Source organism: Lissotriton helveticus, chromosome 9, assembly GCF_964261635.1.
Source record: "Lissotriton helveticus chromosome 9, aLisHel1.1, whole genome shotgun sequence".
In the NCBI taxonomy this organism is placed as follows: Eukaryota; Metazoa; Chordata; class Amphibia; order Caudata; family Salamandridae; genus Lissotriton; species Lissotriton helveticus.
The window spans coordinates 919020348-919046362 of NC_136070.1; the positions used below are offsets into that span (position 1 = coordinate 919020348).

Genomic DNA, 26015 nt, shown 5'->3' on the forward strand with positions numbered 1-26015 from the left:
ACAAATAACCTGTCTAGGGACTAGCGAGACAAGATGTAGTAGATGACAAGTAGAAGCTGAATGAATACAATTCAAAGCCTAGAACCACATGCCTAATTCAAATATTTTAATAAATCAAAGTGGCAATGCCACTACAAGGCACCACATATGTTATTGAAAACATAATAATACATTTTAAAATGTTACATAATGTCACCATGGTCAATGTACTGCATTATTCCACAGAGTCATTAGTTGCTGTTTAACGCTGGGCTCCTCGATGTCTCCAGAAGTCATCTATGGTTGCGTCTCACATTGCCGCCTATGGTCATGAAACGCCACGAGCCTCCACTGTGACCCTTGCTTGGTATGTAACGTTTACGACGAAATTTTTACAACGCACTACCATTACAACGCAGGCATTACCACGCATACAATAACAACGCATAGCGCTGGGGGGGCGCTCTAGGATAGGGAATAAGTTTGATTTTCTATCCAACACCTTCCCTAGTGTCCACGGGGACTGGAGTTGGAATAGAAAATTATACTCACCACTATTCAGCACCTCTAAGCGTTATGCGTTTTAATGGTATGCGTGGTAAAAACCGCGTTGTAAAGGTATGCGTGGTAAAAGTATGCGTTGTAACGTCATACATCCCCCTTGCTTCCTTGTTACCCAGAATCCAAACAGCAAAATGTACATTTGTGTGTACACATTTGCATGTATGAATGAACTGGACAATATATGTATGTTTCAGGTGTGCTCCAGGGACTTCTTTCGTACTTGGCACAACACCCCTCCTGTGCACGATACCACCCTGGATCTTGTGCTTGTGAAATTTCCCATTAGTGCAGGACTGTGTGCATAAGCAATCATCCATTTGAACCAACTGCATTCTGGAAATAGTACTATAGCTGCCTGCTGATTCTCACCCACCCACTGCCTTTCTATGCTCCATGGACTTTATGTGTTATGATATGCTCGGTAACTGATGTAACTATGTAACTCTTTTTTTAATGTTAACCTCATGTAAAGCGCTCTGATATCTCCGGGTCGAGCCAGCGCTATATAAAACTATGCAAATAAATAAATAATGTTGACCTCATGTAAAGCGCTCTGATACCTCCGGGTCTAGCCAGCGCTATATAAAACTATGCAAATAAATAAATAGCTCTGCCGACATAAAAAGCGCTGGCTGCGACCAATCCATGCCCCAAAATAAGATTATATTCAATCTCTTTACCTCTCTACTACCTAACTAACTATCAAAGAAAAGGTTGAACACAGAAAGTCCTTGCCTCAAACCTAATCCATGCTTCACTCTACCCTCTTTTTGCATATCAATAACACCTCTAACTTGTAAACATGGGGTGTAGTAGGCTGAGATGGTGGAGAGAGGTTTAGGGTAAAAAAGGTTATGACTGTGAATTTGAGTCTGTGCTGGGCATAAGAGGCTATACCTATGCATCTGAAGGTGTATGGGGTCTGAAGCTGTAATTGCCATTTGAGAAAGTGGCTGAACATTTTAGACTATGGCTTGACATGTGAGGCTCTACCTGGACATTTAAAGCTATGCCTAGGAACATGAGACTGCATTCAGGCATAGGATGGTTGTGCCTAGGCATCTAAGGATCTGCCTGAGTTCATAAGACTCTACTTCCACACATGAGGATGTGCCTGGGTATTTGTGGCTTTCCCTCAAATGCCCAAGGTTGTTGAAGGATATCAAGTAGGGAATATTCACTTACCAAAATATTGTACTCAAAATATCAACGGCCTCAGGGAGGTAAGTGCATAGAGGTAATAATAACATTGGAATGTTGAGAGCTCCATTGAAGTGGACCAGGGGTAATAGTGGCAAGTACAGGCCTGTGGCTCTAACATTCCAATGTTTGTCTTTCTGTTTATCCCTTTTTTAATTTAGAACAGTCTACCCTCAATGGGTGGAATGTTCAATAGCCTTATAGCCTTTTTGCCATGTGCTATACAGGTAGTTAAAGACCCCCTCCCTCGTTATAGGCTCTCGCTTGCAGCCCGGACTCATAAATCGGCTTCAGAGCCCTTAAGAACCGATATAGCCCTCGGCAGTGGGCTTTTCTATAGATGTACGATTCTTAACTCTGCATCTCCTTGCCGTAAAGATATATGTATAATTAAGGTACATACATGTGAAATTCATATAGTAAACCGAAACTTAACTATGTATCCTTACATGTCAATATTCATATTTTGGCTAGGATATTGTGGTAGGTCGCTATTCCCTCCTCGGGCTTTCGCACCTCGACCTTGCCAGGGCACTATCCTGACCTAACATGGTTCACATTCTTGCTAAGTAATTGCACTTGGCAAGTCAAAGTAGCCTCTTACCTCTATAACAAAACTGCCACTGATTGTATGATTCTGCAGGAATCAACCCTATCACCAATCCTCTTCAACATGACCTGCTACCCCAAACCTTATACGGCCATAGCATTGGAAATCAACTGCACGCTCAAGACAACTAAGGGTATATTTAAAAGCCCCTATTGCCAAAGAAATGTCACTTTTTCAGACGTTCCTGCGGTGAAAAACCCTTTACCTTATTTACAAGGCGCCATTAATGCAGCCTTGTAAATAAGGCCCCCTTTCATGCTAAACGGAAAGGGGTGGGCAATGGGTGTTGCGGTCGGCGTTCTGTCGCAACACCCATTGACTTTGATAATGCCCCCTATTTACAAGGCAGCACCAACATTAAGATCAGGAAAAACCTGGTTTTAACATGGCGAAACGAGGAGACATTCTTAATTTCTGCTCGTTTTTGCTGTTTCTGTTTGCTGCATTGTGCAACACACATATAAACAGCAATATGCCATGACTGATTGTTTATGTGCAGGAAGGTGTCCCTTCCTGCACAGAAACAATAATTAAAAATGATGATTTGCAACTTCTATGTGTGCTGCATAATGCAGCACAGCTAGAAGTTACAAATCAGCATTTGTGGTTGTTCATGTGCAGGAAGGGACAGCTTCCTGCACATAAACAATCTTTCCCTCAATGCAGGCACCCTTGCCCTATGGTGCAAGGGTGCCTGCGTTGGTGCTAGGCAGCTTAATTTAGCGCCAATACTAGGGAAAACGCAGGGGTGCGCTGTATCTTTGTAAATACAGAGCATCCCTGCATTTTCCGAATGGCAGAGTGTGGCGTTAGCATTTTGTGCTTAACGCCTTGCTCCACCATTCCCTTATAAATATACCCCCTAGTCCTCAAACAACTTAAAGGAATGATCTAGGGACTCTCACAGAGTGACAGACTGCCTGAAGAACATCCAGCACCAGCTGACTCTTTAAAGACAGTGCCTCAGTCGTCAGAAAATATAGATCATGCGGCTACTCCCCGTGGTTCCGTTATCATTACATTTTACTTAGTCAGGCATCATGGGCCCAACAGCCAGCATAGAAGATGTGCAATCTAGGAGTGCCCCAAGTACCTGCAGTCAGCAAAAAGTCACCCTCATGTAATAGCCACAGTCCTTGTGATTGTGATTCACCGAAACGCGTTGACGCTTCTGTCACATTAAATTCAAGGGACTATATGTTTGGGACAGCGATGATATAAACCCAACAGTGATTATAGATCCTAATGAATTAATTATTGAGGATGTTTTCATAATGAATCACCAATTTTTGTCTCTTTTGTGTTTTTTATGAAAAATTGTTTTTATGCAACTTTTTGGGGGATTGTCCATATGATTTATGTCTATGATCATGTTTTTATATTTGCTTGATATTTTTTTTAAATAAATAAATCAATATATTGTTTTATATTTGGGAATTCTAGTGTGTGTGCTTATATTCACAGCTGACAGAGGGACAACATTTTTGACATTCTGTTATATGTGTGGTGAGAATGGTAGTATGAGTAAAAATTGATTCCAAGGGAAAGTTTTGATATTACACTGGTTGTGTTGGTACCTTTCCCCTTGGATAGTTGGGCCACGCCCTTATTCTTTTTCACCTACCATTGTCCAAGACTCTTTGAGAGCTTTCTCATGCATCTTAGTCCAGCTAGCAGTCTACGGTCACAGCCATTTCTCTGCTAACCCTAAATGAACCTGTTGGTTTTACCCATGGCTTTTGTATCGGGAAACACCAATAACATCGATGTGAATTTTACATCGCAGGATCGTTTGCATCGCATGCATTAACTTTGCATGCGAGCAGGGCGCGATGACATTAACATCGCATGCCATTAAAACGATCCTGCGATGTAAAAGTAAAAATAACACGGAGGTCACGGAAAATGTCACTACTTGCAGAGACACGGATGCACAAAAGTTATTCAAATAAACACCACGGAGGCACAAAAGGGATGCGTTATAACACCATGTTCGGAGTAAAAAAAGCACGGAGGTCACGGAAAATGTCACTACTTGAAAAAACACGGATGCACAAAAAAGCAGGTGTCATTCTCATGGCCTTTATAACTAAAAACAATTAAGAAAGAGGTGCCAGGTGCTCTTAAGATGCCATGGATGAATGGATGGATGGATGGATGGATGGATGATGGCGTGCCGTAAGGTGGATGGATGCATGGCTGGGTGGGGGGATGAATGGATGATGGTGGCCGTGGGTGGGGGGGATGAATGGATGGATGGATGATGGCACCGTATGGGTGGATGCGTGGATGAATGGATGGCAGATGGATGAATGGATGGCTGTATGGATGCATGGATGGATGGGTGGGTGGATGAATGGATGGCGGATGGGTGAATGGAAAGCTTCTTTAAAGAACATACCTGGTACCTCATATGGTGTCTTATGCAATACATAGACAAACCTCGGCAGGGTAAGCATGGCCTTACTGCAGATCAATTAATTGTGTCTGGCTCACAGGGCACTAAATCAGAAGAGCACTTATGATTAGAACCCTATTAACCTCCTACATTCCGAGCAGGGATATAAGATCTTCCACCACGGGTCTCTTAAGGGTCCCACGTATTCAGAGGACAGAAAACGTCTCAGAACGTGGCTATACTCTTAACAAATTCTCCGGCCCAACTGTAGATTTGAAGGTACCCATTTTGACTCACTATAAGACTATATAAGATAAGATAGCAACTGCATTAACCCCCTCGGTTAACTCACCACTGTTATTCCGTGAAACCTGATGGATGTACAAAGTGCCCAACAAGGGTAGATAAACTGCATTTTAAAAGCGATTAAGGAGTTACTTTGTGGCTAATATCTTGGAGCCCAGATTATAAAAATGTAATTCATAGTGTCATTGACTCTGCTGCGCATGATACAATCCCTCATGACTCCCCACATGCCAATTTCTGTGTCCCGGAGTATTTTTTCATATCCACTACTGTACACCAATTAAGCTTGGGTTGCCCTATACACAGTGTTATGCACAAATTGTGCATGCTCATTCCGACTGCCACAGTCCGTAGCAAGGATGCGAGGGGGTTTGGTACAGGCTGGGCAAATTGCCCCTTTGACGGCTGTTGGAATAGTAAAATACAGAAATTTACAGGGTGTGATGGGCGCCGGTGCCACAGACCCTGTTGCACCAACGGTAGTTATGCCCCTGACCACATCAGCACCGAAGGCTGTCCATGGCATTGGGAATCCGGCGCAGTATGTCAGAGTAGAAGCTGCAGTAAGGAAGCCAGGGGCGTGTCTTTAATGGACAGTGATGTGAAAACAACCTAGCAGTGAACCACACATGTTGAGATGCCCGGCAAATGACAAACTAATACTTGTGGACATAATTCATGTGTTTGCTGCAAATGAGACGTTTATGTTTTTAGATACATTAGTGCAGTTAGTACATCTAATGATAAGCATATATTTTGGGGTTAACTAATGCATCTCTTGCATATACTAAGGGAGTAATCTGATTAAAAATATTACAATGGCGCAAGAGACAAGTAAAGGTTTTGGGACACATAAATGTACTTTATGAAAGTGGCATAAAAAAGGGGAAAACAATTGAAACAGAGGGCAGAAGCATCACGCATTGGATGACAATATTTTAAACGTGTGGGCTCAAACATCTCAGATTGCTTTGAGCTGAATAGATGAGAGAGAAAAGATTGAATCCAAGGTTGATAACCGTCAGTCAAGCCACAGAAGTATGTAATGAACTGCTAGAGCTTGAGGAGGTTCTGTCAGGTGTCGTCTCCACCGGGACCCTCCACCCGTGTAGATAACTGCTCGGATGAACTCTCTGCCGCACAGCTTCACCGAGGGGCCCTCGCCTTCCACCTCAGAGTTGGCCACGAGCAGGGAGACTAGAAAGAGACACAGAAGTGAGGCCCTCATCTTGCCTTCGGAAGTTGCAAAGTGTCGTTTGCAAAATTAGCTTGATTCGGTGCAGGAGGAAGCAAGCAAGATAACGATCTAACGTGCTAAGGAGCTGCGCCCATTTTATACTGATTTTCCCATCCGGCCATAGGCTGATGACAGATGTCCTGATGATGCTACCTTTGCGTAGTAGGCGGTGCGTTGTGTGCTTCTGGTAACCAATTACACGGTTTAGCATTTCCGTCTGCACATCAGTCCAGTAAAACACCCATTTGAACACTATTTAGGAGAATTATGCTTACACAAATTATGTAAACATGGCATTACGAACACAGTGCAAACACTCGACAGTGGCCATTTTCCTTAACTGTGTGAAACATCGCGTTGTCATGTCGCGCGATGTAATGTCGCCGAAGTGACACGCGATCCTAGTCCATGGCCGTATTTGCGTCGCAACGACGTGCAATGCCAAAATGCCCGGTGTAACTGCATTTACGATGTATTGGCCGCGATGCGAACGCCCGCGAGGACGTTGCGGCCGATGGATCGTCATACAACCTTTTGTATCATACCCCATACAACCAAAAGGATTGTTGTAGTTATTCTGGATTACACCATCGTCCTTTGTCCATTTCCAAGCTTCCCCACTCTCCTGTCTGTCCCACTCAAAGGGATCTGAGGAGGTTCCCAGCTGCAGCCAATATTTACAAAAACAATAAGCACGTAGATACATGCCTTGGGCTTTCATTGTTGTGCCTGCCACTTGGTGTTATCAGTGCATTTGAGGTTTTGCCTGCCATTTGAAGTTATGACTGGAGCTATGGTGCTATAGCTGGGCACACAATGGTTGCTCTTGGGAACATGAGGCTGTAAATGGGTTCTCCATTTTATTTGTTAATTGGACGCACAATGTTGCGCATGATGCTTTGACGAGCCCTCTTGGGCTGGCCAAGCAGTCATGCGAACTTTAGCATGTTCTCTATGCAGGCTGCATTACCGTCTGCATGGAGGACATGCCCAGGCCCCCAATCCCCGTCTGAGCACCGAACCACGGTGTTCAAACCAATCACAGTGCAGTATTGCAGCGTTGTGATTGGTTTAGGGGAGCCTAGCTGCTTCCTGTTCAGCAGAATAGAGAGGACGTGGGACAGAGCGGCAAGGAGGTACGTGAATTTTTAATTTTTTTTATACAATTAAATCTCCTTGCGCCCGCACCCCTCCCGCCTTACCACCCCAGATCCGTGCTGGCCGCCACTGGTCTGGAGGATGCAGTACAAGCTTAATTTAAGCCTGTGGTTCAGGTGGGACCCACGCCAATAGACTTTGATCCAGAGCAAGAGAAAGAAAAAGCACAAAAGCGGATAAAGAAAAAGGAAGGGAAAGATGGGGAAAACGTGATGAAGGGAGAAAGCAGAGATGAAAGAGTATCTACAAGGGAGAGAAAAAGCTGCAGGTCGTATCTGGTGGTGAATGATAAAGGCATTAGGTTGAATCAAAACTACCAGCTTTGGTATTCGCCACTCCAACCCTTCGACATTGCTGGCCATGGGCTTTTGAGAACAACCTTTGTCCCGGCACTTCTTCTTTTTTTTGCTATTAAAGCACTAAACACATTACGCACATGATGTCTTTTTATCTGTAAAAAAAGACAACGTGCTGTTTAAGAAAAAAACTTGCACGTCAAAATTAATTTATTTTACACTTTGTACCTCTAGTTGCTATAAAATGCATTTTTAATAATGCAGACCCACCATCGCCATTTAAAAATGGAAAGATAACCATCCTCTTTGGCGACGTCAAGATGTCAATGACTTTCACAGGAGGAAAGCAGCCACATTTCAACATTCATCTTTCAATTGAAATAGTACAACGCATGTGTTACCCATGGCTAATCATTCATGATGCATACACCACGAAGAAAGCTAAGTTGGTGGTTGGTGATATATTATTGTGAGGCCAGTTTCATTACGTTTATACACATTTTTGCAATTAATCTTGCCACTATGTTTTTTTGCATTGAAGCTGCGGCTGTTGAATTTACCACGTTTTGTCCGTGTTGATGTCTTCCATTCTTGTCTCTCAGGGAATTGCTGGTTCCTGGCAGCAGCCGCCTCCCTCAGCCTTTATCCCCGGCTCATGGACAGGGTGGTACCGCCCGGACAGAACTTTCAAGAGAGCTATGCTGGCATATTCCACTTCCAGGTCAGTCAGAGAGGAGGTCTGGAGCTCAAGGGGGAGTGTTGCTCCCAGAGTTCATCCTTTAGATATTCAGTGATACTTTCATCATTTTGACATGTTATGATTTCTATAGGTAATATTTTCAACTTAATTATTCTGAAACTGATAGAAAAACGTACCCCCAAATATTTCAGGACAGACTTGTAAGGGAAATAATTGTATCAAATAAATTAACTTTGTGTATAATGTGCGACATAGTACAACATTGTTAGGAGTCAACATTACTATATAAAAGGATTCACATGTCTGATTTTTAAGGGATAACATAACATAAAGGGGTTTATGTATCAAATACTCTATTTGCGATTCTCAAATAGCGATTTTTTGGAGAATCGCTATTTGAGAATCGCAAAGGAGATGTAATTAAAAATTTGCAAATAGTTAGCGATTCCTTGGCATTCCTTAATTGCGATTAGCAAATTGAGAATCGCAATTAAGGAATACCTTCCCATTCATTCCTATGGGCCAGGAGGCCCATAGGAATGAATGGGAAGACATTCTCAATTGTGAATAATTTCAAGGGTGCAAGGGAGTCCTGAAATGCACCCCTGAAATGAGCATGTGTGCGCATATGGCGCACATACATCCCCTAAGGGCATGTATGTGCGCCACATGGCACTTTGAAAAATGCCCAAAAGTGCATTTTTCAAAGAAATCGCAAATTACCACCAACTTGAAGTTGGTGGTAATTTGCAATTTCTTAAGGAGAAATCGCACAACTTGGGTGCTTGTTACATCCCATTTAAGGAAACGCAATTTGTGTTTCCTTAAATGCTTTAACAAAATAGGGAATCACAAATTTTGCGAATCCCTATTTTGCGATGCCTTTTTGGGATGATACATCCCAAAAGGCCTTTTCCCGTTCGCAAACTGGACGATTCTGAGAATCGGCCCGTTTGCGTACAGGAAAAGGGCTTGATACATATGCCCCCGTGTCATGGATCTGATATGAGTGAATAATTTGAAATTGTTATGATTTCCATAGTTAACCATTTCGACTCTTTTACTCAAAAATTGATAGAAAAATTCACGAGGTTAGACCAGTCACAACTTAGATTGTGTTTAGCAATGAAAAATAATGTAATACAGTGAAGAATTTAACTATGTAGCAAAACAACAAAAAAAGTGGGTAAAATGCTTGAAATCGCAGCCACTACCAATACTCAAGGTCACATTCCAGTCTATTTTCGTTTTGCTTTCATTCCCACACCAGATAGGGACCAACCATTCGCAAATCAGTATTGGTCTGCTCCAAAATGGATGGTCCAGTATGAACTGCTAGGCCATGTCCCCATGTGCATGCAAACGCAAGCAACCCCAGCCCTTTGTCTGAGTTATTGGGCCTCATCAGTGAAGTGTAATATGGGTTCAAGGAAACACTTGGGCAGAGGGATTAATGTGTGCTGTGTCAGCAGGCCCTTAATAGCCACATGTGTGATGGAGGGTGTTTCAAAGGCTGGTGCAGGAAAATGGAAAGTATTAGGTTTCTCCCCATAGAAGGTGTTGGAATGTTACCCTCTTTGCTTGCACATGTTTTGCTATAAATGTCACTTAGGGGCCGTTTAGGATGTCGGTCGGAAATCCTCCATCCGATAGTTATAAGCTTTCCATCTGTGGTCGAAGACTTTTCGATCGACACAGTTGGTTTGCGGTCCGACCACCCGATTACGTTGTCGGCAGTCAGAACATAAACTGGCCGGTCATTCCGACTCAATTCAGACCGGCTCTTAGAGTCTTCCAGCTGATTGGAACTTCACCGTAATTCCCTGTGAACAACATTTCCGCTGTCGGGATTACAATGTCAGTTTCTCACAGTCTTTCCGTGCCAGCCTTTCCGACACAGAAAGGCTGTCAGGAAGCGACTTTGTGGGCCCCTAGCAGTTCTCCGAGGTCTACAGTTGGTGGTCGAGGGGGTACCTGGACTACCCCCCTGTAAAACCTGCACTGTGTGGCGGGCACCATGGGGTGCCTGCCACGGGATGCAGAGTTGTACACACACACCCATTTTTCTATAGGAGCCTGTATTACGACCGATTTATGGCAGTGACACAATCTCCATGGAGAGAAGTGAGTAGGCGACCAAACAGTCTTCGGTCGCATCATAATCAGGCAGTTGGAACCTCTGACCGGTGATCGGTCGGTCCCGAGTAAAAGAAGATGTTGGTTGGAGGTAATTACGACCGACATCCTAATAAGCCCCTTAGTGTTTGGACATGACATTTTGTACCACTCCTTCATTTGGCCTTCTCAAGCAGGAGCACTGTGTGAGATCAAGAACCCCTGGGGAAGAAGAGCTGTGCAGCTCACACATCTGTGCACACATTTCTGTGAAAGTAACATCCATCATCTGAACTTGTGAATAAGACGTCCATCAGCTTCAGCTGCCATGCCACACTGCCCATATAAAAGTCAAATTTTGCACTGGTACCAAATATGTCCATGTGAAGCAATTAGCACATGTACAAAATGCACTTATTTTGCTTTGTAAAATGTATCCTTAAATCACAATACTGTAGCTAGCTGTGCAAAACATTCACAGCAACTAAAAAATGTGACAGAGTGAATGTGAAGGGTGGAATCTGATTTTGCTGGAACAGGGCGGCTTCAAGCCTGGGCCCTCTACTATTGACCATTGCTGTAGCTTTTGGGCTATTGCACAAAAATCCTTAAGAACCTGGGGCGTTCTTTACACTTTACACATGATTTGTAGATTTTCGGGTCGCCTTTGACTTGTTGGTATGAGATATTCCATGGGCCAAATTGGAAAGTATGGAAAATTCAGGTACCTTTATGGGTATACTAAAAGAGAAAGGAAAACAATGAAAGAGTGAAGCCAAAAGGCAGGGAGAGGGAAAGCCAACACGAGGAAACACTCTTGTTTAAAAAGAACCCTCACTTACCAACCTAGTTGGTGACATACTTCATCATTGGGTCCCCACCAGGGAGGCCGAGTGCCTCTCTGGTGTGCTACAACGCCTGGTTACAGCAAAGCTGGTTTTTCAGTGATTCGTGTGTGTGATGGTGAACGGAAAGTGAGATTTTAAAAGATGCCTCGGTTTATTCCCAAAAAAGTTTAATGGTGGAAAACCAGGCAACAGTAAAAACAAGGGAGTTGGATGAAATCTACTTGGCTAAATTGACCAGATGCATCCAAGTGTGTTAAGAAGCAGTCAACATGTTTCTGCTTCAATGTGCTTTTTGCAAAGCTTTCATCAGGATCTACCCACCACGGCGGTATGCGCACGCTAAGGCGCAACCTGACCTGTGGGGGTTATCGAACAAATTCACAGTTTATTCGAACCGACCTTCAGGATTTCTGAAGAGCTGTTGTGGATCTGGAAGAGTAAACAGACATAGAAAATAGACACAACAAATATTGCAGAAATTCTTACATTGCCCGTGTGTTTGAGCAACTTCTTAATTATGGTGCCTCATGCTGTTGACGTTGTGCTCTCCATAATGTAGTGCCGATCGCAGAAAGCCTCCTCTGCGGGAACTATAACAGTGGTGACTGAACACTCACATGATGTGCCAACCAGGTAGGTGCTAAAATGTGCTCAGACACCTAGTGGCTAATACATGAAAAGTGGTGCGCTTCATAGTCATACTAAAAGAGCTCCATAGGAGAAACTGGGCCCGAGTGGATTCGGATGTATATGGTAGCCTTTCTCAGAAGATCAGCATTAACAATGGCTGCGCCTAGGATGTTTGGTAGCTTCAAGTTTTTTTGTCCTGTTTTTAGCTGCTCTTCCAAAAATCCTTTCAGGTACCCACTTCTTTTCTCCCAAAATGGGAGGGCTCCCATATATCCTATCTTCTTTATGTGGACGACCTAGTCATTAAGGATTTGACTCCTGTTAGCTTACAAAGGAAACTGAGGGAATTTAAAAAGTACTGCCTTACAAATAAGTTAACTAATAATTTTGGCAAAACTCAAATCATTACCTTTGGTAAGAAGGCGCATAGCTTTGTATGTTCTATTGGGTAGTCCAAATTGGAGGATCCCCCAGAATATAGCGATTTTGGTATTCTTTTTAATAAATCACTGACTTGGTCTTCCCATATTCAATCACTAAAGGTAAATGCGCTATATTCCACTGGAGGTTTAAGAAAATGTAAGAGTGATTATGGTGGGTCCTGGCTCCATCCAGTTTTAGTAGTTTACAAGGTACTAATCCTGTCCCAAGCCCTATACAGAGTAGAAGTGCTGGGCGTAGGTAACATTTTAGATTGGGAAAAGGTAAAAAGGATGTTGCCTAAAAAGTCTGCTATCCGTCTCCAAATGTACGATGGTATCGCCCATCAGGGTGGAAGTTGGGCTCGAACATTGACGATCTGGAGCAAATTGATAATATCCAACCAACCCAATATAGCTACCCTATGTAGGGACAAGATTATTTCTATTGATTTCAATTGGGCTTATAAGATCAGAGAGCAGCTGCAGGTTCACCAATCACAATGTGGCACTTCCACTAACCTACTCTAAGAACGCATTATCCATAATAGGTGCGTTAGAAATAAGAAACAGGGATTTCCGAAACTTAGAAGCCTCTGCGAGGTTTGTGAAGACAAAAACTCCTTTCCTTATCCCTACAGTCTCCTGAACTCACAAATGAGACCTATTATTACTCTTGAATTTAGAATAGGATTACACTCACTCCATGAACACCCCTCTGGGCTGCGCTCTTTCAAGAATCATGGAGGGTTGTGCGGATGTGGGTTACAGCGGCATTGCATGAAAGTTCATATACTTTTGGATTACCGACAATTTTTAACTTTCCAACAGAAACTTTAAAAACCTATCTTTTTAAAATATAGAATTAGGTCTAGATTGTTAGCACCCCGTTTTTTATTCAGAATGCAATTCATGGATGTAACACGTGCCCTGGCTAGAGTTTTAATGTCAATAGATGATTGTGTATTTTAAGTATTTTATTATTATGAAATGTCATTGAATGCTTTCATATTTTTTAATTATATATGATTGTTGGGTTTTTATGGGTTTTTCTGTTGTTTAAGATATAAATGTCTCAAATAAACATATTATTGATTGACAAAAAATGTGACAGTGGTTTATAAGAAAATGAACTGAAACAATCTGCTCCTATCAAGTCACTGACTGTACCTGTCAATCGCAGTGCAGCAAAGTGAACACTTGTGACCGGTAGCCTAAGACACTAACTGGGCACAACTGCCATAACTCATCACACTTTTCCTGTTTTTTACTTCCTCCTTCTCTCTCAGTTCTGGCAGTACGGACAGTGGGTGGACGTGGTCATTGATGACCGTTTGCCTGTCAAGGATGGGAAGCTGGTCTTCTTGCGCTCTCCCGAAAAGGAAGAATTCTGGGCAGCTCTGCTGGAGAAGGCCTATGCCAAGTAAGCAAAGGATCATATACATAGCTCTGCCAGGGCACTTCTATCCTGACCGGCAGCACCTTCTCCTCTTCTACTAAGGAAACGCATATATCACACATAGCTCTATCAAAGCACCTGATTGCTGTCCTTTGAGTGGTCAGCCCACACAATCCACTTTTGTTACAGTCCAAAATATGTACCTCTCCAAAGCACATGAATCCTAACATGTAGTGCATGCTCCTTGTGCACGACAGCAACTAACCACATCTGCAAAAACACCCAGTACCCACCTGCTACCAATCCAACACGGTGCTTACAGTCAATAAATGAGCTACCTTTTTTTGTGGCATTTATTCTTTAAAATCATATACAATGTTGTCTTCCATTCTCCCTCTTCGATCTCTCTAGGCTGAACGGCTCTTACGAAGTCCTGGAAGAGGGGTTAATGAATGAGGCATTTGTGGACTTCACAGGCGGCATTGGGGAGCACATCAACCTCAAGGCACCACCTGCCGGGCTCTTCCACACCATCAGAAGAGCCTTGCAAATGAGGTCCCTGATGGGCGCTTCATTGGAGGTACGTGTCCTACCACCTGGGCAGATACATGTTGGTGCCCTAGGGAATGTACAGGTTGGCATGATAATCAACTGATATTTGCGGAGGTAAGGTCAAAGTTTATAGTTAGAATGTTGCTAGCCCAGGCTCGTTGCATCACAAACCTAAACTTGTCAAGTGAATAATGAATTATTTCAGCTAACCAGGAGGGTGAACCACCAGGAGGTGAGGACACAAGGGAATAGCTAGATCTGAGCAGATGAGTGTTGTAGGGTGCGGTCGCTCTCAGCCTGAAGGAAGTGATGGAAAGTGAATAAAAGGTCGGAGCGCAAACAGGCCCAATAGGTTGGGTCTGATGTAGAGTTTGAGGTCCATACCTCACTTTCCATCACTTCCTTCAGGCTGAGAGGGACAGCACCCTACAACTCTCATCCGTTCAGATCTAGCTATTCCCTTGTGTCCTCACCTCCTGGTGCTTCACCCTTGTGGTTGTTTCAATCTCATAAATTCCTCCTATGTTCACCGCTCAGTTCTCGGCCAGCATGTCCGTACTAAAACAAGATTAGTCGCCGCTGCTCTTATTTAAAAATCCCTTAAAATTTTATCAATAAAAATGTAATAACCACATCTGACCATCCACAACTACTTTGCTTAGCAGCCTAGCGTGTTCTACAGACCACAAATTCAAGAGAGCGCACATAACCATAACCCAAACCCAACCTCCGCCCATTCCAACCTATTACAGAGACAATTGCCATTTCCAAAACACATTATCTAATTCTCTATAAATGGCCAGTCCTTAGTTCAAAGATTGGTGAAGGCATAAGAAGAGGCTGCCTTGACAGCCTGTGCTATCTGAATGCCCTGTCCCTATCCCTTCAACAATAAATAGGGTAGCAGTGCATTAAGTCATGCTGCAAGGTGCACCAGTACCTCAAACTCGACCAAGGAAGAGTCTACGCTTCACCTTCTGCCAGGGCATATAGGCAGAAACCAGCAGCCCTACAGACCCCAACTTGCCCCTATCCCTTCCCTCAAAGCATGTGCCCATTTTTTGTGCTGATATTTGTCAGCTTCTGTAGGCTTTCTTTCCTCTTCTTGTATTTGTCCCTTCCCAAGAGCATGGACATATGACTGTGTCCTTCCACAGTTCATTTATCAGGCGCTTCCCGTTTTCATTTTGTTGAAGCACTCCACGAAAGTGTCCCCTCTGTACTTCCCCCCCTCAATATTCCTCTTTCTTGCCTTCCCTCAGTTGCCATTCTTGTTTCCTCCCCGTCCCCCCACCCTCTCTTGCCATACCTGCTTCCCTTCCATCCCCTTGTCTGTTTTCTCCTCCAGACATACCTGCCCACTTTTTGTAGCCCACGTGTTTCCCCATTACCTCTCACCCACCCTTTGTTGTCTGTGTGTTTCCCATCAAAATTGTCTGCCAAAGCTGCAACCACCAACCCTCCCTTGTCAGCTTCCTACCCCAGCCCTCCCATGCATCCTTGATTGTTGGCTTGCTTCTCCGGCCACTCCCGCCCATCCTTCACTGTAAGCTTGCACCATCAGCCCCTCCCAACACTGTGCATCCTGCAGGGATACTCTCAGCAGAGAACGGCTCAGTGAATTGACCTAGCTGGGTGCAATAAAACTTTCTTCAATACAGAGATTGTAAGGTAACTATCAGGGCTTGTTATCGTAGTTTATTGTGAGCTATGAATGTACTCTGTTGTGAGTTGGAGTGCAAGGTCCTGCCTAGAGCTGATCCAGACAAATTATTTCTAGCAATAGTTATGAATGCCGATATTGAGAATGGGTAGGTTAATACACTGAGGGAAGCCAAAAGACAGATTAAATGAAGGGGAAGAATAGACTTAGTAAGAAGGTATGATGATACAGGGTGATAAAGTGAAGGAGCAATACAGAATAATGAGATACCAGGCTGGGTTCTCCAGGGCGCACATGACAGGGGCCTCTTGGTGCTTCAAAACAGGTCTCTGTTAACTAGCAGTCAAGATCCAATGCCCAGATGTACTAAGGCTTTGTGCCATCGCAAAGTATCACAAAGTGATGGAACATGAAGCAAAGCAACAACATGGCGTTTACTTTCCAGTGCAAAAAAGTATTTTGCATTAGAAAGATGTCCTTTTCTTACCACAAAAATTGCTTGGCACTGCTTTTTGTCACTATGCGGTAAAGGGAGTTTTACTGGGACATTACTTGGACAGATCAGTGCAAACACCCATAGGTTGTGACGCAAAATCCATTGTACCAAGATGTAGTGTTGTGTGATTATGTGCAGTAGGACCCTTGTGGTCCTAGGCGGACTCCTTACAAAGTTACATAATCAGTTGGGAGGTATTTGCAAACGCGAAGAAACATTGGGGCTGCGTCAAGAACCCATAACAGCTTGTTGGGACGTCTTCTTGCCCGCGCTGCAGCGAGTTGAGGAGGGAGGATCTGGGGAACTAATCAACCGCGTGGAGGGCGAGCAGACCGTGTGAACCGCCCATACCATTAGGTGATGCTCCGCGGTACTCCATGGACACATGTGGGTCACTTAAATGTCTGCACAGGCATGGACACTACAGACTGGAGATGGTGGGTGCTGGATTCACAAGGAAATGTGATGTAGGCATGTGCAGGGACAGGATCATATGGGCATGTCATGGTTTTTGTTTTCGTTATTTGTTATCTCATCTGTACAAAAGCCCAAGGTGAATGAACTGGAAGGACTTTTGCGAAATGCCACAGCTGTCTCATTCGTATTCCATTGTATTTGCTGTAACTACACAATGTGCAATGCTGATTGGAGGACAGATGTTGTCACCGCCTTCTCAAAGGAGATAATGTTGGATACATACGACCTGCACGTCACAGACTGTGTACTTGATATAAAACAAATGTTGTATTGTACTGATGGCCAATGGTTATGCATACACAGCAACCTAGACTTTTACTGTAGAAAACTGTTTTTTACATGCAATTGTTACCTTTCATAAAAATCAATAAAACAGATTTAAACAAAACAAAATCAGTTGGGAGGTATTTGGTTGTGTCTGGGTATGGTCAAGAAATTCTATTATGCAGTGCGTTCAGTTAATGGTTGTGATGCTGAAGAATAAAGATGTGTATTACAGAGCTCCATATGTTGCTTAGTCATTTGTGTGCTCCAGTCGAGCTGGGGTGGATGCTACAACTGGTGACAAGTAGGGGATACGTGCCCAAAAAAAACGAGACTGCTTTCCCTGAGTGTTTACCGAGGTCCAGCAAATTGGTTGTGCATGCCACGTGCCCCCAAGAAGCAAGCCACAGCTAGCGTATGTGGAGTCTAAGCAGCGCTCTAACTCTTACAAGGCCCTCATAGAAGTAAAGGCCCTACAAAGGAGTACCAGCAGCAAACCCAGCAGAAACATACTGGTAAGGCTGAAAGAAGAGATAGTGCACCACAGAGTAACACATAGCCATCATCAATACGAAGCAGAAACACTAAAGGCAGCGACAACTAGGTACGAAGAAGCGCTAAAGGCAGCGACAGCCAAGTGCAAGAAAGTGCTAGAGGCTGAGACAATCTGGCGCAAAGAATCGCTAAAGGCAGCAGCAGTCAGGTACAAGAAGGGAAAGTCTACTCACCAGCTTAAAACAGATAAAATGTTGTACAACCTCAAAATCTGGTGAGTTGACTCGAGCGCAAACACCGGGGTTGTGCTTATGAAGCCATCGGTCCCTGCAGAAACAACCAAAACGGTAGCTGGAGGCACTAAGGACAACTCAAAAGGTCTTCAAAAAATTGACGGTCTCCAATGGCTGCAGCAAAACAGCGCCAAATACGGTGCAGCCACATTCCTGAAACTACCACTTCCATTTGATAACGCCAAAAAGAATAATATTGGCGCCTGATGGACTGCATGGATCAAAATGATTGATGACTTCATAGATGCTTTAGAAAAGGAGATGAGAAAAAGATCATCAAATATTCAAAGATCCTTGCAGGTGATGGTCTGAAAGAAGTGATAAGAATATATCTCAAACTGATGAGATATCGTACTGTCAAATCAAGGAAACGTTGGAAGCCAAGTTCAATCTATAACCAAATGTCGACTGTCAGACATGGCATTTTGTTTATATCATTTTTATTAGCATATTGATTTTTGAAAGCAGAACCACAATTCACCACATTTTATGCATTATATATACCCATTTGTTACGCAGGAGTACTTCCTCCCAGTCATCATATGCATTACATTAGCAGAATCAAACATGGCATCTTTTCCCCTGTCTTTTTGCTTCTGGCCCCCTGTTTTTAGGTCAAGCCTAGCACAGCGTGCATGCGATGCTCTAGGAGATGACCTTTTGGAATCGGTCAGCACTTTTCTAACACTCGTGCGTGTGGAGGCATACACTTTGCGGGAGCGAGTAGCGGAGTGCATGAGCCTAGCGCAGCACGCATGCCCTGCTCTAGGATATGACCTTTTGGAATCGTTCTGCACTTTTCTAACACTTGTGCATGTGGCAGTATCCACCTTGCGCGAGCGAGCAGTGGCGCGCATGAGCCATCTATTTCTAATTAGCGTGGCCGCGTGCGCTTGTTTACCTTTGCCTGTTTCGCGGTCGCTTTCACTTTCCTGTTATCTCCCACTCTTTTTTTTATACACACAGCACTGTAAACAAACAAAACAACATATGCAAGTTAAGAGTGCTTTGAATGGGCTGATAAGCGTGGCTCAAATCCACCTGAGTGACTTACCACGCTCACCTATAGTTACCTAATAATAAGTCAGCCGGACAGTGGAGAAGAATAAACAAGCAATTTTATTAGGCCACAAACTCCCATATGAGAGGGCCCTGTCTGACCTCACTCCCCAAGAGTGTGCCGAGAGGACTGACTCATATCATCACAGTAACACATTATAATACAAAAAGGCAGAGTAAAACACGCCCATACTGGAAAAGTACTGGACCCCGGAGAGGATAAACAATGGCCTCATACAAGAGGCATCTGCACCTGGAATTGCAACATTCTCTCATCTGACTCCAAGGACACGGAGCCAGGCCTTAGCATCTCCAGCACATGAGAACAGAGTGATAAGGGGTTTCGCTAGTAGTTTCAGTCACAGTGAGCTGAGAGACAAAACTGCTGACATGTGGAATATTCCTATTCCTACGGGAGGGGGAATGAGCAAGTGCAACTCGCACGCAGAGAATGGTGGCACACAGGCCAAGCTAAGAAAACTGAAATAATGTCACACGCATAAATGAATAACTAATAGAAGAATATAAACGTAAATGCATAAATGAATATATCAGTAGTTAGACACATTCTGCTAACTCATAAGCATAATGTATGCAGTGGGCGGGGCATGGAGAAATGAAACCTATCAGACCCTCCTTTTAGCAGACTGTGGCTAACTTCATTAACTAAAAGGAGAGCCTTTACATCAAATTCTAAGGGCCAAGACACTATACTGATCAAAAATATCATCATCAATAAGCATTAACCAGTGAATATCATGAAGTTCAACAGCATTGGAAACAGGATGTTGTCTTGTTGGCCTTCTGGAAACTCGTATATTGCTGGCACACATGGAGCAACAAGGGGGAAGGCAATAAACACAGAGGCAGCAAGTCAGTAATACACCTACATTTCCTACAACCCAGTCGGGGAGTCAGGAAATCAGGCTGTTGAAAGAATTTCACCCTACCAATCAAAGTGTATCAGCCCACGCAGCTATTCACAGGTGTCAAGGGAAGTGCCAGTAACCTGTCCTTCTTATATGCAGCGGAAAGGAGTAACCCACAGACCCAGCAATCTGTCACATTATACACAGCATGGTCATGGTCACAGAAGTAGTGCAGCATACTATAGGGCAGGAAATGCAGAGACAACAAGTAAAAGAACAACCCCTGCAATACCTACTAAGACAATAATTATTCTCTGGGTGTGAGGCACCCTCCTTTTTGACTAATCTAAATACATCACACTTTAAGTCATGAGCAGGAATTAATGCAAATAAGATCAAACTGTCATCATCAAGGAAAACACCCTATTGAATCCAATACTGAGGGCTCAATTGCATTATCAGCTAGGACCTATATCTAACATCCTTGGAGTAAATATTTTATCAGGCTGAGAAATGTGTTTTACTAAACCACTCAAAGTATACTAACCCTCACAGCTACTTCCATAGGGCAAGAATACAAGCAACGATTTTTCACCCCTGTGTGTGTGTATGAAGGCAATGACCCACACACCCAATAATTGTTTTGCTGTTCTATGAATAACATGTGTCAGGTGCAACATTTGAATACTACATCATCCTAATGAACTTCCCAGTGCTCCTCTTCGTGAGGATCTAGAGTACCAATGACATTCTCAGGTGGCGTTGAAATAATACTCATGAAGGTATGTGTCAAGCAACAAGAAACTAATTCTCTAAAGAGAAATATGAAAGCAACAGTTAGGATACAAACAAACTCAATATTACATTTGTAGACCATGAGAACCAAAATTATCAGGGACATCTGGACAAGGAGCCGCAGGGGCTGCTCCTCCTTGGGAATAGGAACATTCAAAAGCACTCGTTGTCCTAGCTAAAATGTCCAAATTAAAGTAAAAGAAACAATCTGCCACACAGCCAGCCAGAGGGGGGGGGGTCTTCTCCCTGTGTCCGTCTGAGCCTCACAGGCAGGCTCGTATTATCCATCAAAAATTCAAAAATCATCTGCGTTGGAGCTGCACTTGCTAGCAACTCAAATGGAAAACAATCTTGGCCAATGATGCAAAGTCTTTCTTGCAGAATTTTAGCAACCACCAATCCAGGTAGTGCCCTCTACAAATTCTGTCCAGTGTCTCGCTCAGTACACCAGATATGAATCTAACAGATACTAAGAGCAATGTATCTGTACCCTAAGACTAAAGTCTCTCCCTACCTCCTACTTTTCTTCTCCTGGTGCACCGCTCTTCTGTCGAGGCCATAGATTGTATAAAGTGTGAGCAGGTACCTTAGCAGACAAAACTGTAGATTCCAAAACAGATGGGGAACAGGGAAACCTGAAGCATAACCACTGGAGAACTGGCAGCAGCCTTTTGCACAGACAGAACTGCCCCTCTCAAGTATTTCTGAGAAACCAACCACTGGAGAATTGGCGCAAAAGCGAAGAGTGAGACCTCCATCTCGGTCAGGCCTGCCCTTTTCTTACCCAGGAATCACACACCTACAGCAGCTTCAGTGGTACCTTAGCTCCAAGCTAAACTTCCATTGGTATCTTCTGACGATGGGAATTGACTTGCAATTGAAGTTGGATCCGATGCTTGGGTCCCCTCTGGCTCCGGCGGTGTGACACATTTCTATTGATGAACAGAACAAAGATCTTTAGACAAGGCATATGAATAAGATTCAAATTCAAAGAAACCAAATGAGGTCTATTCTGTGCTTTCATATTGCTTTACCCATGTCAATTTGAAGGTGAACACATCGTACCTATCAATAAATTTGTGCACTGACAATAGGTAATACATTACATATCTGACTTTTCGCTGTATTACCTGTAGATGGACTTATGCATTTATTGAATTCTAAGAGAAGAGAAAAAATAAAACAAAACAGACATGTTGTATTCCCCCATTTGCACATGAGAAACAGCAAAAAGGGAAGTTCAAACCGCTCTTCCTATAGCGAGCACACAGCGTCTACTTTATGAACCTTCACTGTTGTGAAAAACTTCAAACACTTCTAATATTCTTTTTCTTTACTCAAAACAACTATATTTTTGCTCATGACCATGCTCACATATTATAGAGGCAGCAGGAAACTAACTTCTACAAATCTTTCATTTCTAAAAATATTTCTGCTGAGGATCACACAAGCATCTTTCTCACTATTTAGACCATGTAACATTTTATTTAGGGGAAAACCTGTTCACCAGCTCTAATAAGGAATATCAGCTCAACTATACCGGCTAACTCATAAGAGACTTGTACACCTTTACTTAGTGCTGCACAATAATGGTGTTGTTACCTAGGAATGTGACACAAAGGTTCCGACCTATTGTTCCCTTCAAAGGTCAAATAAGGAAACACTAGTCAGGAGGCAACTCAAGACCTGGCTGTTCGAGCAGTAGCGGACCCCTTCCCCCCAAGCGCCTTGGGACCCTCCCGGGTGAGTAGCGCGCTAATTCTCTAATAAAAACTCTCAGTTTACCCAACACTTGTAGAACAAAACTACCCACGTCTAATTCCCCTTTTAGATCAAAGCAGGACAGGAGGGAGCAATACACATGTTACCTAGTTTTAATGTATATGAGAGCTAGCGGGGAGCTAGCCTCCTACCCCATTTTGCCAGAAGAAAATCTGAAACATATTTCACTTCGGTCAATACCATCAACCACTGGGTGTAGCCCTGAGCATAAACAAAATTCTAGGGGATACATAGCACTTTTGAGAGGGCTAGAACATCTTGTAGCACATGTAGAAATGTCATTGCCATAAAATGATATGTGTGCCTATTAATATCTAATACAACGTATCTAAGGAAGAGTAGTAAGGAAAAGGGAATGGAACTGGGACACAGCTGAAGTCCCCCATAACTAGGCACTATGCGACATTCATTAGGGAAATGGCGCAAAAAGAAAATCTATAAATGAACAAAAATTACCTAGGTAATGGTCAAGTTTGTGACACAACACCATGAGTACACCGTAGAACTCTCGTATTTTCCCTCCATACCCCTTTTAACCAAATAGACATACACTGCTGAAGTGTTGTCTGTGAAATTTAGGGACCAGAACAAATTCCCCATAGAGGAGCTTGTTCTAGTATCAATAATAGAATTATCAAAACAATACAATACAGAGACATACAGAAAATAAAAACAAGCATACCAAGGCAGCAGGTATACTTGCTGTGTTAAGCACAGAAAGCATAGAAAATTCACTGTAACGCATGCAAATGAGCTGTGACACACAACACGATGCCATGCATTTCCTGCACAGTGAGCCTGTGGCCCAAAACCCCGCGTGCTGGCCTACTTAATTTATCAAGCTTAAGATCAATCAGCATACCATCCACGCAGAACAGAGCAAGCAATGCACCATAAGCCAAAGAAAACATAAAACACACAATAGCACAAAGGCCACAAAAGGGAAAACACAATATTAGTTACTGAAAGGACTATATTTTTCTCATGCATATCATGCATCATGCGGTGTCAGTGCACACGTAATCTGTCCAGCACAAAGCTGCATCAATACTCACCGTAACACACAGATAAAAATATTTCCCATTGCACTGAAACGAAACAAATCAAAACACACACAAAAGAAACAACAACACAGAAAATATTGGACAAAAAGCAACCACTTAGTAAAAATACCTTCCACAAATACTTACCGTAAAACCTATGCTTGGAGCTCATTCACACCAGTTCACCGTTCACTTTCCGTTCTGAAAACCCTGTCTGCTGTCTTAGACAAGAACCTGTTCTAACCTCTTTAACCGTCAGCCAAGAATATAAAACATTTAGCAGCATTGAAAATCACATGACAATATCCTCACCCCCAGAACATACTAAATACTCCAATGCACACTAGCAGACATTTGCGCAATATACAAACTCTGCATTTTTACTCAGCGGGTGGGGCACTGGGCCCACTGCAATGGTGTCCCATGGGCAAACTGCATACAAATACTGTTACACACATATTGACATTACACACATATATACATTCCCACCAGGCCGCTCCTATGAGCAACACAATCAATATTTTTACCTGCCCTCGCATCATCAGTACTCTCCACTGGTATCCACTAGCAAAGACACTAATCAGTATGCCAATCAGGAACCCCCAACTCAAGTATTCTTGAAGTAGAAAAATGTTATACTATGACATTGTCCAACAGTGAAACAAAAAAAATCAACAACAAAAAAAGGACACGACAGACAACCAATAAATCTCTCTTTTCTTTTTTTGCCATTAAACTGTACACAAATCAATCACTTACTGAATACAATCAAAACAATAGGAGTAACACTCACTAACATATTTAGTAAATTAATTTTTTCCCAAACAATCCTTCTTTTCTCAGGCTGGGCCATGTTAAAGTGTAATGTTCTATGTCCAAATGAAATAACCTGTCGAAAGTTATTAATAATTTTGTACCTCATTCTAAATCACATGTGTTCTGAACAACTGCATTATACTTTAATGTGAACCAGCAGCAGTCTGCTGGAAAGAGCAGAACTCATAATTATGCAGACTCGCTGATGCTGGCTCCAACTGTGTATCTCTGCTGTCTGTGCCAGGAGCAGAGTCTCCTAGGCCCCCCATAATCTTCTGCCTGTACTCCTCTCTCGCTGCTTCTGCGAACCCATTGGAATGTGGTTATCACACAAGGTCACATCTACTGTGCTGTGTTACTAGCATCTATATTTCCATTTTACATAATCTTCCCAGCTCCGCCCACACTCTCTCCCCTCCACTCAACCCTTCCAGAACCTAATAATATTCCCACACTGTTATTCTAAATTGTGGGCTGAAACACATTCATTCGACAAGTCATGTTTAAAACTAACTAAATAACTGCATTTCACTTTCACCGTCTGCTAAGAATTCTGGGCTGCTAGCCAGCCTTCCACCTCCCCTGGCATTCACCACCAAGGTCAAATCTGCCTCGCGCTCGGTCTGGCGCTGACAAAGCCAATAAGCCTTCCTAACTCTTTCTAACATTCAATAATTAACACTATTTTGGCACATACATTTCTCTTTCTTTGTTTTTTCTCTTCTTTCTAACTTTACACTTCTTCCTACATTCTATTAATATACATTCTGATTACTGGTAATCAAATCCCTTTTTCTCCATCTTCTACTGTTCACAAATTGAGGGAATGGAAGAAACCAAATTCTTTTCCATAGAGCACAGCCCTGCATGCACTTTTAAACTACACGAAAAACACACTGATAGTCAGGCACACAGCATCTCAGACAGCTCACAAGGACCAGACAATCTAACATATGCAACAAGACGCACTCACTTCATTCAAACAAACATTTACGCAACCAAAAGGCAGCCCACAGACTGCTCTCAACCCAAACCAATTATAACAAAATAAAACATGTTACATGAAATACATACCCCATCCTCTTAATCACTGCTCATATTGGCTCACTGAGCCACTAAAAGCAACTTTAAATGTACACATTTTGTCTTCTTTTAAAACTAAAATTTCCTCTTTCTGCCACAACCTTAGGGAATCAAACATGCTCTGACAGCAGTGCCTAGCAAACAATCTCTCTTGCAAGTGATCTATCTTAACTGCATCAGAAATATTAAACAAAATCAAGAGTCTTCTACAGGAGCGGGTTGGCTCTCGGCCAATCTGACATCAGTTGAACTGCAGCAACACCTAAAACATCGCAACTTACTGAAACACGGCATCTTGCACACTCAATCAAACACCACCAAACTCACTCAATCAGATACCGCCAAAGAACCCACACAGATCCTGGCACAAAAGAACCAAACAACTATCTCTACACACAACCACACACGCACACGCACTTCCTATGCATTGAGTCCCTGCCAAACACGTGTTACCATAATGGGACAAGGC

At 43.0% G+C, this 26015-nt stretch overlaps 1 protein-coding gene across 2 annotated transcripts in view; it reads left to right on the forward strand.

Moving 5' to 3' along the window:
* LOC144781997 (calpain-1 catalytic subunit-like) overlaps positions 1-26015 on the forward strand; it is a 383987-nt gene that overhangs the window by 125943 nt on the left and 232029 nt on the right. For both annotated transcript variants that reach the window (XM_078661096.1, XM_078661095.1), the window contains exons 3-5: positions 8351-8469; positions 13750-13883; positions 14271-14439. In XM_078661096.1, the coding sequence (XP_078517222.1) occupies positions 8351-8469; positions 13750-13883; positions 14271-14439 (422 nt within the window). The remainder of the gene's footprint in view (positions 1-8350; positions 8470-13749; positions 13884-14270; positions 14440-26015) is intronic.